Consider the following 14,984-nt stretch of genomic DNA (forward strand, 5'->3'; position numbering starts at 1 on the left):
TTTTGGAGCTGATTTTTGAAGGTTTTGTAGTAGTCTCTTGACTGTGTTTTACTGAATTCTTCTTCTACTGATTCAGTATTTCTTTATGGTGATGTCGTCTTATTTTCCTTAGGGTTTGGGTTGTTTCTTTTCTTTGTTTTACTAGATTTTGGAAGGATGTTTCTGATTTTTGGAACTGGTGAAATAGCCATGCTTGATGTCTTTCTGCACTGTTTCATCATATTCACACTTCCTTTATTGATGTTTTTTATGGAATTTTATTAGGGCTAATTTTTCTACAATTTGCTTTAAGGTTGTTGTCTAGATGTTCGAGTTTCCATGACTGTTATTTTTTCAGTTGCTTTTTGGTAATTTTCATCCGTTATTAGTTGGGTACGGTCCATTTTTTTAGTTTTAATTTTTTTACTTTAGTTTTAACTACTGTTTATAACACAACTATATTCTTGATGTTTAATTTGTATACAAAAAAGTAATACTCTATTCACAGATATTTCAGTAATAAATTTACATTATCCTTATAAAACTAACACAAAGAAAGAATTTAAGTAAATAAAAACTGATTACAATAAAAAAATTAATTAGTCACTTACTCAGTAGTTAAATTTATAAAAGATGATGTCTCTTTGAAACAAGAGACAGTAAATAATGGCTTTTCAGAATTGCTTAAAAGTGGATCCAACTCCGATAACCATAAATTACTTTTGTTCGTCAGTAATTCAGCAGTATCAAACTTCAGCTCATCTAAATACAAACATCACAAATTGACCATATTAAATATGTTTCATATTAATAAAAGTTTAATTAAATATGTTTCATATTAATGAAACATATTTAATTAAACTGGTTTCTGTATTTTTGTATAGATAATTTTAATAATACAAAAATAATTTTTAAAGGTTTACTTTCATTTAAAAAGAATAGCTTAAACAATTTATTAAATACAATAACACTACAGTGACAGACTGTAGACATTTGCCAACCATCTCATTAAGACAGATAATAAGTACCTGACTCCCTATTGGGGAAGACACTCACCTTGTGATGAACAAAGGTGGTGTGGCGACACCACCTCTCTGTTCCTAGCCCTGATGGGCTTTACTGGAGGTCGTCTTTTAGACTCTCTAAATTTGATAACACATCAGAGTCATCAATTTGGTCTCTCTCAGATGTAAATGCCTTGGCAGCCATTTCATCAGTGTATTTACACAACTTACTATCACTTTTGTATGGCCTCTTCCAACCACGACCTCCTGCTGTAACTTACAACCCTCAACCATCAAATTAACAGATTCACATAAGCGCAATCCCTCCATCCACCTAACACCTAATAAGGTATTAGACCTTTGGTCTAATACCAAAGGTTTCATACAAAAACTCTTCTCATATCTGACTTCAGTTAGATTATACACTTAGATCATTACTTGATTCAGTTTTTGAACACCAAAAAGATAAGTATAATTAATAATATTAACAACAATCTAGATATTCCATGTATATAAATAAATCCTAAAATAGCCAAACAATGAATATAAAATATATACTGGCAATAACACTAAAAACCTTATATACAAGAAGCTGAAAATGTTAAAAATGAGTAAAAAACTTTTATATTTTTCCTCTTTTGTGTAAACTATAATCCACCCATCGATAAACAAGACAGAAACTTTAATGCATGAAAGAAATTGATGGTCTAAGAAGAATATTTGATTAGCTGCAATGTAAAAGAAATAACAAACCTTAACACCAAAGAATCTAAAATAAAGTTAAGAAAAATCAAATATGGAAGGAAAGTTTATACCTGGATTGATAGCACCTAATTTTTGAGCCATACTGTATAAAATTTCAGCAGTCCAAAAATGAGGTATGCGTGCGTAGACTTTTCCTGTATCAGATGGAAGATGCATTCCTAATTTGTGAAGTAGCAAAACAAATGGTTGGTACTGAAGTATATTGCACTGTTCATTATTCCATGGCACTAATGGAATTGACTGTTTTAACACTGTTAACATAAATACAAAAACTGTTAATGTAGGAAAGTATTTAGAAAAAAGAACATTTAGAATGTTTTTATTTAAACAGGTTCATTTTTTAATTTTTATGGGTAAAAATAATGACTGTAATCCTAATTTATGAGAGAAAATAGGGGAAATTCAGCGAATGAGCAGCTGAGGAATAGCATGAACTGTGTTGTTAGATACTCAATCATAAGAGAAAGAAAAAGTGAAAATAAACATTTTGCTTACAAACATATACCAATTCTAAAGCTATATAAAAATATTATGCCAATTCAGCCCTGTAACAGCCAGCATTAGCTGTCTCTCATACTTTTACACCTTTTCTTTCTTTTTCCTGTTTAGCCTCCAGTAATTACCTTTCAGATAATACTTCAGAGGATGAATGAGGATGATGTGTATGAGTGTAAATGAAATGTAGTCTTGTACAGTCTCAGTTCGACCATTCCTGAGATGTGTGGTTAATTGAAACCCAACCATCAAAGAACACCGGTATCCACGATCTAGTATTCATCATTACATTTAAACCAACTTGATAGCTTACACAATCATTGTATAGTGATTATTATAAAGTTTTAATTTTGGTGGTCATTTTGAGGTGAACCCACAGCCAATTGTACCCATTCATGTATTTTTGTAATCCTTTAATGATACTTAATCTGAATCCAAAATCAAAATCAAAATCCAAGACAAAGTGTTCACACACATACATATTGATTTCAATAACAACTGTTTAATAGTTGAAAAACATAAGAGAATATATTTTTTAAAGTTAATGAATAGAATAAAATTATTCCAATTTTTTAATAAAAAGTTACATTATAAGAATGATTCTCAACCTTTTTAGCTTCACAACCCCCAAAAAGTAAAAAAAAAAACATAATGAACATTTTGTGATCCCAGCCAGAACCCAATGAAACCTAGGTAAAATTATTTAGCTGTGTTGATAGAGATCGGTATAAACATGCATATATCAAATGTAAACACATGAGCAATCTACCGGTTCCAACTTGATGAGTACACACTCCTTGTAATTTGTTCTGTTTGCAAAATATTTGCTGTGAGAGCATCATGCTCGAACATGCATATGATATGTTTTAACACATTGTGCTCTCAGCAGTATAAAAGAAGCATAAGGGATTGCAGAATGCCAGTTTAGTTTTGAATGTGAAGCGTGCCTCTGGTGCATTTATATTTAAGTTTTTAAAAATGAAATTTCATTGAAAATAATAATAATAATAATAATAATAATAATAATTGAGATTTAGGTTTTTTAGTGTGTGGTCAAACAGTGTACAGTTCATTTTTTTTGTAATAAGATATTTATGCAAAACAGATAAATTTGTGAAAAGACAGTGAGTCATCTACTTCCAGTGTTGATTGTTAAAAGGCAAGATTGTACAATGATAGTTATTTAAATTATGGTTTTACCTCATTGGATGGAAAGCCACAGTGCGTTGTTTTATTTCAAGTCCTCTCCGACGAAAGCATGAAGCCATCAAAATTAATTTGACACTTGGAAACTAAACATCCAGATCATAAAAGAAAACCCTTGGAATTTTTCAAAAGAAAATTACAAGCAGAAATTACAAGCTTCTATTCATTATCAAGCCATACTGATAAAAGTACACATGAAGCATCTTATCTCATATCATTAAACCCTATACAATCACAGAAAAAACCATATTGCCTGCTGCAACTTTTATGGTCAGTGTTTTAACAGGCAAGGAAGAAGCAAAACATTTTTTTAAATTCCGCTTTCTAACGACACAGTATCAAGACAAATTGACGACATGGCTGCTGATGTTCGCGATCAGATAATTCAGCAAGTGGGTTCAAATGAATATTCTAGTATTCAATCTGATGAATCAACAGATGCAGTAAACATTTCTTATGTTTTGCAAGATATAAATGAGATTGATAGAAAATATGTTTTTTTGCAAATCAATACTTGATCATGCAACAGGACAATGTCTTTTTAATGTTTTTTATGAAGCTACTAAAATCTGTAACATAGATTACAGTATGTAGCACTGGTGCAAAGATGATAACAGATGATAAAGATGACAAAGATGATAACAACTTCAGCCATGCTCTTGCCAAAAAAAAAAAAAAAAAAAAAAATGCCAGAAAATCTCAAATGAATTCTTTGTAATGCTGTAAAAATGGTTAAATTAAAAGTTGACCATTTCAGTGTAGACTGTTTGCTAAATAGACTGTTTCACTCTCTGAATAGACTGTTTCACAAAATGAGACAAAATGAGTGAAAAGAAAAAAAAAATCTCTTCTCTTCCATACAGAAGTCAGATGTTATCATAGGGGAAAGTGTTAACCCAGTTATTAGAATTGCAAGATGAATTAATAATATTTTTCCAGGATAAACAAATGTCAGTCTCAATGTGTCTACAGAATAATGAGTTGAATATATAATGAATATATCTGTTGGGTAACTTAGATGACAACTTATTAAACAACATAAATATGAATTTACAAGGACATGATAAAAACATTTTATTAATGACAAAGTTCATGCTTTCATTAAAAAGCTTGATATCTGAATTATTTGCCTTCAAACCAAAAATCTTTAAATGTTTCCATTCACTCGATTATGTTGAGAAAGATTTGGATGAAGAAGATACCACTATTATTCACCACAGTTTGGACAGTATGAAGATGCATTTGCGTGAGCAAAATATTCAGTTGGTGGAAGTATTTCCTGGAAGATATAAATGATTTCTCGAAGAGATGGGTACTGAATCCATTTAGTGAAAACATTGTTGCAGTTGCTAGGTTATCAGTTGAGATTCACAGGCGGCTCATTGAAATGTCTGCTGATAAAATTTTACAACTATAATTCACATCCGAAAATTTAGATACGTTTTGGCTTGCTCGTCAAAATGAATATAGAGATTTAGTAACAGAAGCATTGAAAAATATTAATCCCTTTTGCCACGTTACCTCTGTGAAAAGGAATTATCATCTATGGTTGCGCTAAAAACTAAATATAGGAATTTGTTTATCATCTGAAAACAATTTACTTTTGTATGTTTCTAACATAAATGCACTTATGGAGAATCTTTAATGCAACCATCTCATTAATTTACTTTCTCTACATGTGTACTTATAAATGTAAGTAAAATGTTTATAATAATTTTTTTCTCATAAAATGATTTCAATATTGCTTACGTATAAAATTACAGGCTAATTTCAGTAGCCTGAAATTACCCCCTTTCACATCACCACAACCCCCAGGTTGAGAAATGTTGCATTATATTAACAATAATAATAATAATTATAATAAAAATACTGACATGCATAATGGTATGAAACTGGTTCTACAATGTATTCATGATTCTCAAACACACAAAGTTTTGCATAGCACGCCTCTAATAGTGAATGTTTCAGCCACGTTACAAATTTTCCCTTATTTTCATTCACCAAGTGATCTGTAATAATAAAAAAAAGGATAAAAAAGATAGAACATCAATCAATATTCATATGAAAGTAGTTTGTATATAAATTAGACAGTACATACAGATTTAGTCACGTAAACCTATGATTTTTTAAGCAAAATATTTTGGCAACCCTGACACAGATGAGAATCAGACCGTGACCTTAAATATTGGATACCATTTCAATAGTAATGAAGTGAGCAAATGTTCAGCAATGCTGAACATTCTGCATTTGTAGTGAAAATATTTTTAAAATGCCGATTATGTTGTGATTATGCAGCGATTATTCCATTAGAATTTCAATATTCCATGTCATGGTGTTATTCCTAGTTGCAAGAAAGTTATCAACAAACTTGTTCCAATAAAATAATAAAAAAAAAACCACCAGGTCCAATTACAAGCTGAACATTAACATATTGCCTTGTGAGATGCAATTAGAGAATATTTCTGTGTAAAAATCTTATACTTCTGATTTTGTTATGCAATTTCCTTCATAAATTGATGAAGTGAATAATTTTCAAAATGTCATACCCAAGATATTGCGAAAAAACAAAAGATATGGAATAACCAAAAAAAGAATATAATTAAAACAATAAAAAATTTAATAACTTTCAATCATTGTACCTAGGAAGGTAATTTTTTTATTAAATGAAAGGAAATTATCAAATTGGCAGTACAGAATATTATCCAGAAAGTGTAGTATATACACCACCGCAAGTTACTATTTTACTAGGTAACATGTTCAGTATAAGAAAAATCACAATACATCTTATGATTCATATAATTTAAATCTGTGTTAATAATCAGTTTAAATTTTGATAAATGTATGGTATAGTATCTCCAACAATTATATGATTTCAAAAGGTTTAAACAGATAGGAAGGGTAGAATACAGTAAATCTTTTGGAGGGCCACACAGTAATAAAAAGGATATTGACACATTCAAAAATCTTGAATTACTTGCCATAATTTAAAGTTCGGTATTCACAAATTTATTATACATGATGTTATGAGAAAGACATTATGACTGTAAACAAACAAACTTCAAATATGAAAAACTCAAACCTAAAACATTTCAAATGTTGCTGCGCTATGAGTATAATAATAATTGAAATTTCTTAAAAGTGTTATTTTCACAGATGATACAACTTTTTATGTCAGTGGTTGCATAAATTGACTTAACAGATCAAATCTTGGGGTCAGAGAATCATATGAGATAACTGAACTTGTTAGATTCTGCAGAAGTGTTTGATGTGGGCTCATTTACAGAAATATTATAGGATATTTTTCTTAGCAGAGAAAACCAATAGTGATACCAATTATTAATACATGCTTGAGCTACTTCCTTTTCTAGAAATTGATATTTATATGGTCAGGGTGTATAATGGAAGGATGGAATACTACTAAAAACTTAGAGGTTAGAAATGATTTCTAAGCAAATAGAAATCATCTTTCAATTAAGAAAATTTTCTTAATTGATGGATTGGTAAAGCCTTCACATTGTGATGGCTATTAGTGTTGGAGTACTTCCTACCCACTACTAAGTTGTTTTTTTTTGCTTAGTCAATTAATGTTCTGTAAAAGTTTGTGAATTAGAATACTTGTATAAAAGGATACTGCTACATTTCACACTGGAAATGATCCAACAAGTATAGACAGAAATGAAATATTTTTTGATGTCTGAAATTTTTTTAATAATTTTAATTTAGAAATTTAAATACAAAATAACACAACATTTTACACGTATTTTTATAAGAAAGAAAATTTCCTAGTTCCACTAAATAAAAAGTTGCTAAGGACCAAAATGTCGAGCAGCAAAGGGATATTCAATGACATGTCGTGCCATTTGTGTACTATACAAAACACTAATATCTAAAAAAAAGGATGCAGTTTGTTGAAGTAAAATCCAAAACAACATTTTTCTTCTAAATTTCATTTACCTTATGATTATTTCTAACAGACTACAATATTCTCAGAAACAAATTCCGTGACATGAATAATGACTAATATGTTTACCTCTAAGTACTTTAATTTCATCAAGAATTTCATTTTCACTCTTGCATTTTTCCTTTTCAGCTTTCTTGTCTCTTGAACCCTCCTGAAAAATTAAAATATAATTAAATTAAACAATTTCATACATCAAAAACATCTGAAACTGCTAATAGATACACATATAAAATTACACTATTTAACAGCCTAGCTTCATACACTCTCCCAATGAATGAAGCAGTATGTACTGTTTCTCATAAAAAGAGACTCATTAATTTGTTGCTATATTATCTGTCTCAATCTTTCTTATGATGATGCGTGCCTAAAGGATTTAAAATAAAGATCATTAGTTAATGAACATTTGATAACCAGACCTTACAGTGAACAAACTGAAGGTATCACTTACAGAACTTCCAAGGCAGGTGAATATCACTTGCCTTGGAAATTTTATGGGAATGGCATGTTAATATGCTCCATTGTACAAGATGTACTAAGAAAAACCAAACCTTTATAACAGTGCACAATCCAGTACACAGATATCTTCCAACAACTGGTCCTGGCAGGTGGTAACTTCTGGAAACACATTGAAGCTTGTCATCACACTACTGTTGTTAAATTAAGAGTAAATACATTTACTAATCTCCAATGAAAATCAAAACTCTTGAAAAACAATGTGATTGGGTTAAATTCTGCTTCAATCTCTGTAAAAGCTTTTACAGATATATTTAAAATGCTTCAGGAAACATTTGAGGAAGACTGTACAAGCAGATATATGAATAGTTGAATTGTTGTAAAGAACCCTGATCGATGAAGACCTCAGATGTGGACAACCTTACACATCAACAAATATTAATATTGTTATAATATGTGAAGATCGCTGTTCATTTGTCCAAGAGACTGTTGAGGAAGTAAGCATCAGCATGGGGTCATGCCATGCAATTTAATAGGAAAACATAACTTCCATTAGTTCTTTACAAAGTTTGTGCAGCATTTAAAGATTGATGATCAGAACCTTCAATATCCTTCAATATACCTTAATATCAGCACCTTCACGACCATGCTAATGTTGATGACAAACCTTCTAATTGGGTAAACCTTCTAATTGAGAATTGGGTTTATGGTAATGATGTAAAAACCAAGATGCAATTGTTGCATTGGGCTGGGGTGTCATCCTGACCAAATAAAAGCCTATATGAGTCATTCAAGCATTAAGGTGACGATGGTTTTTTGATTAGAAAATTTTGGTCCATTAAGAATTCCATGTGGTTAGACAGAAAGTAAGGAGTTCTAAATAGCAAGTACGAGTTGAGTGTTACTCCATGACAATGCTTTAACTCACATGTTACTTCTTATCCATCATTATATGGCAAAAAAACAGAGCAAAAGTTGTGCCTGCTCACCAGACTTTTTCTTGTTTCACAAATTGAAGGTTACCTTGAAAGGATTTCATTTTCAAACCATTAACGAGATTGAGGTAAATACTATAAAATAGCTAACTGCAGGCAATTCTCAAGAACACATTCTAGGAAATATTCCAAAAATGGAAGGAAAACTGTACTGCCAATGGACTATTTTGAAGAGAACAAGTCTCCAAAAACTTGTAACTCAGTCCTTTTTGAACAACTCATATTTGTCTCAGTAAAAAAGGCAATGAGATACCAGTACATCCCCTATGCCTTGAAAGGATTTTATACTTTCTAATGGCTATGCAATTTTTGGTAGTGACTTTGTATCATGTTACATTGACTACAATCATTTTTAATTTAAATAGTCAAGTTTTTAATTAACTTAGCACACAGCATTAAAAGACTAACTCAAATTTAAATGTATTCATTGTCAAAAATTTAGATAAATGTTAATTGATATTAGCAATAGAGTAATATGTTAATGAATGAATGTTAACTGAATTTTTATACATACTTTTTTAAATTTCTTTAAAATCTCTATTTGATTTATTTTATTCTCTTATTATTATTATTCTATTATTATTATTTTATTCTACTAAAAGCATGCATAGATCATAATTAAAAACTGTAATATTTTCAATACTCAATTATTGTATAAAATACTGTAAATAAATTTAAATTACAGTATTATAGTTATGGTTAATTATTAACAATAGTTTTTAATTTGAAAGGTAACTTGAAAGAATATCTTTAAAATAACAAAAATACTTTATATTATAGCTATTTTTTATAATTAAAAAAAAAAAACTTATAAAGCAACAATCTAGACAGTAGTGATAAACACTTTTAATACTTTATTTTATTAATAACTTTTGGTTTAAAGTAGCTGTTATACATATTATAGCTATATATTGTAGTTATTATACATTGCTATAAATCAAATTTTAGCTGGTCATTAAAATATTATAAGGCTTTAGCCTTATCATAGGTGTGCCAAATCCACCTGCAGGTAGGTATTTTATATGTTTTTGTATTTTCACCTTTGTGTTCTGTAAATTTTTCAATCTGTGTCAATCGCTATAAGATTTATTACTTTTATACATCTGTATTGCGTTGAGTGATTATGTATTCTTAAAATGTGTAAGGAATGACTAACTTATTTGTCCAATATAAAATAAAAAGCAGCCATATCACAGGTGATCTTGTAAAGTCTAGTCAGGTTTTATTTATTTGTGTTGAATATTTTTGAGTATAGAATTTTGGTAAGTCTATTGCGAGATTTAAATGTTACGTTATAGATCAGGTATTTGAAGGATGAGGAAATGACTTGTGATTTTAGGTTATGATACTTAAATACTATATGACAGCCTTAAATTAAGAATTTGTTTAATGCTTCATCTGAGTAAGTAGATGAGTTCTCTCTGATGAACTGAACGTAAATATTTTCATAGAATAGACATTTATATAATATTTTGAACAAGCTATTTCTGAAGTTATATTAAATTATTTAATTTTATTTTATCTTTTTCTTTTATTTTTTATTCTATCAACACTAGTTATTGTAGTCTTTGTATAAGAAAATTTATATATTTATGTTTGCACATAATGAATGTTGCATATAAAGACGATATATGGCCATATGAAAACATGTCCATATTTGCACAAATTAAAACAGACAGGAACACAGCAATTACATAAAGGCCAAGTACAAACATATTGATATAAATTAATTATCATAATTCAACAAGAAAATGCTAATGTTTGGTTAATATTACACTTTTAAATTCTAAACATTAATTAATAATACAATAACAATGTAACTTACATAATCCGGTTCTTTTTTCATAAATTCATCAAACTGACTGTCACTAATGACTTCTTGTCTAAGTAGTTGTTCAATGACCTAAAATAAATAACTGTAATGTGTACATTCATACAAATAAAATTTGAATCTGTGCTAAATTAATATTAAAAACGTTTTTCTAGGAGTGAAATACAAAAGGAGTATTTATCATGTTTTTCACATTCGAAATACAATAAAATAAGTTTTTTTACTACTGATAAAATATTCTCCTCAAGGTAGAATAAAGTGACTTCATATTCAGTAATAAAAAAATAATAAAATTGACAGAATTTTATGACAAGGCAATGTATGAGGGAAGCTCATAAGGATACATCGTCATGAGCTTCCCTCTGTACAATCACAGTATGGGATATGAACAGCTAGTGTGCCTGTTTTAAGTTATGAAACCATTCACCATACGTAACTGGGCTGTTCTATATTGGCAATCAATCACAATTAAATAACTTAATATAAACCAATAATTATTACAGTTATCCCCTCTCCCTGTTTGTTTGTAGGAGAGAATGTCTGTTCACTTTGTTTAAGAACATGCCTCCTCTACTTTTGAAGTAAATTTTTATCTCATGCAATCCTGTTTAAGAGATATGCATTAGGCAATGGTGCCAATCTCAGATGGAGATTCAGTAGTTTACATTATTTTTAATGATTTTATCTTTTTATTTTAATGTTTTTACACTAATTCTTTATGCTTTTAATTAGGACTGCTTGAAATAATGCTTATTACTGCTTATTACTACTTTGGTTATTGGCTTGTTTACAGTGTTTCTTTGATGAACACTATTAAAAATATTCTTAATAAAAATAGCTTTCTAAGTACTGTTACTTGAAAATTATTTTTTTCATTATGATTTTTTTCACTTATTAAATTTGTTTTTAAACAAATACTATTTCAATATAACCTAATGATCATTATTTTATATAATAAAATGTTCAATAGTTTTAAATTTTAAGTATTTTTTGTACATAGGTTTTGAACACTTTGTTACCAAATAATAATACCACATTAAAGATAAACAAAGAAAAAAACAAGTCTTAATATTGCCAACTGTCTCTGAAGTAAAATAAAATTTTCACAGCTATTTTAATAGTTGTAATAATTTTGCTATTCTAAAATACTTTATAAATTTTACCTCATTATGATTGTTTTTTTAAAATCTTTCGATTTTTCTGTTGAAAAAATAAATGTAATTCTGTAATTGATTTATAAAGTAACTCAACTTTTTTACAACAAACTTTCCCCTCCCAAAAAAAACATTCACACTTGATATTTTGTTTTTTATCGACTAAACAATTCGCTTCAGGTCAGCACTCGCTTTGCTCACTCTTCCTGTCAGCCAGGAACTACCATTGTGTTCATTATCCTCATGCAAGTGAGAATAGTATAGATAAACAACAATTAAAGCCTGTTCAATTTATAAAAACTATCAGCATGCTATAATTTCTTCAGAGCAACAGTTCAGTCAGCACAGAACCCAAAACTTTAAGTGATTTGTAGTATCCAAATTTTAAAAAAGTTGCCCCACTTTTAAAAAAGTAATTATAGCTGGTTACCCATCCTTTGTATGAATAAGAAGTATTATGCTTGGTTCTTAGTATTATCCGACAAACACCATGAGGAGGTGGTTGTACTTTTTTTTAATGTTTTTTTGTCAAGTAACCAGAGGCAGGTGCAGCCAGTGGTATTGCACAGTTAGTAACAAAGGTACTGCTGTGTTAGCTGAGCTGCTGCACTGTACACCATAGCACCTTTAAAGATACTTTTATTGTTAACTAAAACAGTTGTCGAAATAGACAGATTTTCTTTTTTTTCTTTTTTATAGAAAATATAATTTCAAATACAGTAAGCAGTCTTCAAATTTGATTTGACCAAAAGTTTGGCCATAGTAAAGTTGAATATCAGCAAGGAACATAATCCAGTAAAATGGCCACCATCTTGAAATTGTGAAAATAATTTGTAACAGCAATAGTCCTAAGTTCTTTCCAGGTAAAAAAAAAAATGTTCGATGAACATTTCAGCTCAATCAGTTGGGTAGTTTTTGTGTGAGTGTAACATACTCATAGACCCCACTAGATTTATATATATGTATATATATATATATTTGATTAATTTGTAAGGAAGAAATCAAAAATAAATGGAAAAATAATTTGCAAGTACCAAAGCAGACTGCTTGTTTCATAATGTACATTCGCAAATTTAAAACTACTTTTGTAAACTATAATTTCTTTTAAATTAATTTAATGGCTCTTCATATTACACTATACAATTATAAATAAAAGATTAAATAGGATATTTTTTATTATTAATGCCAACAGTTAATGAATTGTTTCCACAGTTTCTGTGTTTCAAATTTTCCATGATATTCAAGACATTGTACATAAAACTCTGATTAGCAAACTTCACTCATCCAGCTTAGTAGTAAGTTAAATAGCTTAAAGAATAAAATTCCTCAATAAAATTTGATAGCCTTCTGAATGAAATTCATTGCTCATAACATGACCAAATCAGTCTACTCAGTTGTAAATCTATTTCTTAACAAAAAATTCAAAAAAATTTTTTGACAAACTGTTTTTCTGGGAAAATAAAAAACCACATCTCAAATAAACTTTAACATCTATATCAGCCTAGAAGTACTGAGTACTATAGAAAATCCCTTTTTTATTAGTGATGAGAGAAGTTAATATTTGCTCATACTTCTAGTTAGGAATATTGATCAATGTAATACTTGAAACAAATACTTAAGAATTTTTAAACAAACTTTATGCAGTTATTACAAAACATTAAGTCTGTTGAGTATCACTGTTGAATGTCACTGTAAACTAAATAGTGTTTATTAATAAAAGAATTTTTATTACGCAAAAAAATAAAAAGAAACTCACCCCGATTCTTGTTTTATTTAAAACTCCGCTCTCAGTATAATGGTCAAGAACTTTACCGATTGGATCAGAACTTCTGGCACTTTGAAAATAATACCAATGCAAATTTCTTGAATCATCTTGGCTCCACCTAAGAAATATAAAATTAAATTTGAAATTTCTAAACTCATTCAAAATAAACAAAAAACACACATACACACACACACACACACACACACACACACACACACACACACACACACACACACACACACATATATATATATATATATATATATATATGTAAATTTATATATATATATATATAATGTATATGTATTTATATGTATAATATATATATAATGTAAATTTGAGATGGTATTTAACAAAATTAAAATCTAATAACATTAAAAAATGTATTACTATAGTAGCTGTTTAACCTAACATAGTTTTTTAAGGGCACGTCTCTTGAGTTCTGTACTGACAATTATTGTATAGCCCAAACCTTCTAACAACATTAGTAAATACAGCTTCAATATGAAAAATGTATGGTAGTAAACTGAATTTCATTTTAATGTTTATCATGCTGGGTATAACAGATATTCGTGTGAATCCTATAAGTCATTTGTTACTGAAATGGTCAACTGACTGCACATTTGCATTTATGGTTAACCTTTCTAGGTTGTTCTACAGTTCAATTGTGCATAGCCAGCTTAAATTTAAAGCAACTTATGTATGCACCTATAGTTTTTAATAAGTTGTAGTGAAATATGGCTCTAAAAGAATCTATAGCATTTTTCATACACTTATCAACTTTTCTATAGCAAGTCTTTTTTCCTTGTTTAATTCAATTATTTATTTTAAAAGTTGCTTAAAATTAAGTATAACAATAAAACTGAAAAAATGATAAAACAATAAAATTTGTAATTATTTAGGAACAAATTCACCTAATTACTTTATAAATTTATTATTTCATTACTGTAGTAGTTTAAATTTAATTTTTTATAAAAGTAAATAATGCACACCTTGCACACTTGAAGTATATGTTATATTATAGAAAAATAATTACAAGAATTTAATTTTTAAAACATTTCAGTCATTCATTAAAAAGATTGATATTTCTGCTATCAACAATTACTTATTTTTAATAGTTTAGATTTTTATTTTTATTTTCTGTGGTTCACCAATCACTGAAGGACAAAAAAGAGAGGGGGGGGGGGTTAAAAAAATCAAATGTGTGTAAAATGATTGGATATTGATGTAGAAGAACCCCTACAGAATGATTTAAATGAAGTAATTTTAATTTTTAACAACAAAAAATACCAAGTATTGTAAACAGTTTTTAAATTCTTGAGATTGTTTAAAAAAATGCTTATAAAAAAAAAATTAATAATGGAACATCACAACTA

The 14,984-nt window shown here is 28.8% G+C and overlaps 1 protein-coding gene across 3 annotated transcripts in view; it reads right to left on the reverse strand.

Annotated features, from left to right (window-relative positions):
* The window catches only part of tim (timeless), a 170,669-nt gene that overhangs the window by 12,158 nt on the left and 143,527 nt on the right, over positions 1-14,984 (reverse strand). For all 3 annotated transcript variants that reach the window (XR_012755077.1, XM_075355573.1, XM_075355574.1), the window contains exons 18-23: positions 13,600-13,726; positions 10,684-10,761; positions 7,480-7,561; positions 5,324-5,458; positions 1,799-1,999; positions 591-741 (exon numbers count right to left, since the gene is read on the reverse strand). Coding sequence is in view for 2 of the 3 variants with exons in the window: in XM_075355573.1 (XP_075211688.1) it covers positions 591-741; positions 1,799-1,999; positions 5,324-5,458; positions 7,480-7,561; positions 10,684-10,761; positions 13,600-13,726 (774 nt within the window). In the remaining variant the exon portion in view is untranslated. The remainder of the gene's footprint in view (positions 1-590; positions 742-1,798; positions 2,000-5,323; positions 5,459-7,479; positions 7,562-10,683; positions 10,762-13,599; positions 13,727-14,984) is intronic.

The sequence above is a fragment of the Lycorma delicatula genome, chromosome 2 (assembly GCF_047948215.1).
Source record: "Lycorma delicatula isolate Av1 chromosome 2, ASM4794821v1, whole genome shotgun sequence".
Taxonomy (NCBI): domain Eukaryota; kingdom Metazoa; phylum Arthropoda; class Insecta; order Hemiptera; family Fulgoridae; genus Lycorma; species Lycorma delicatula.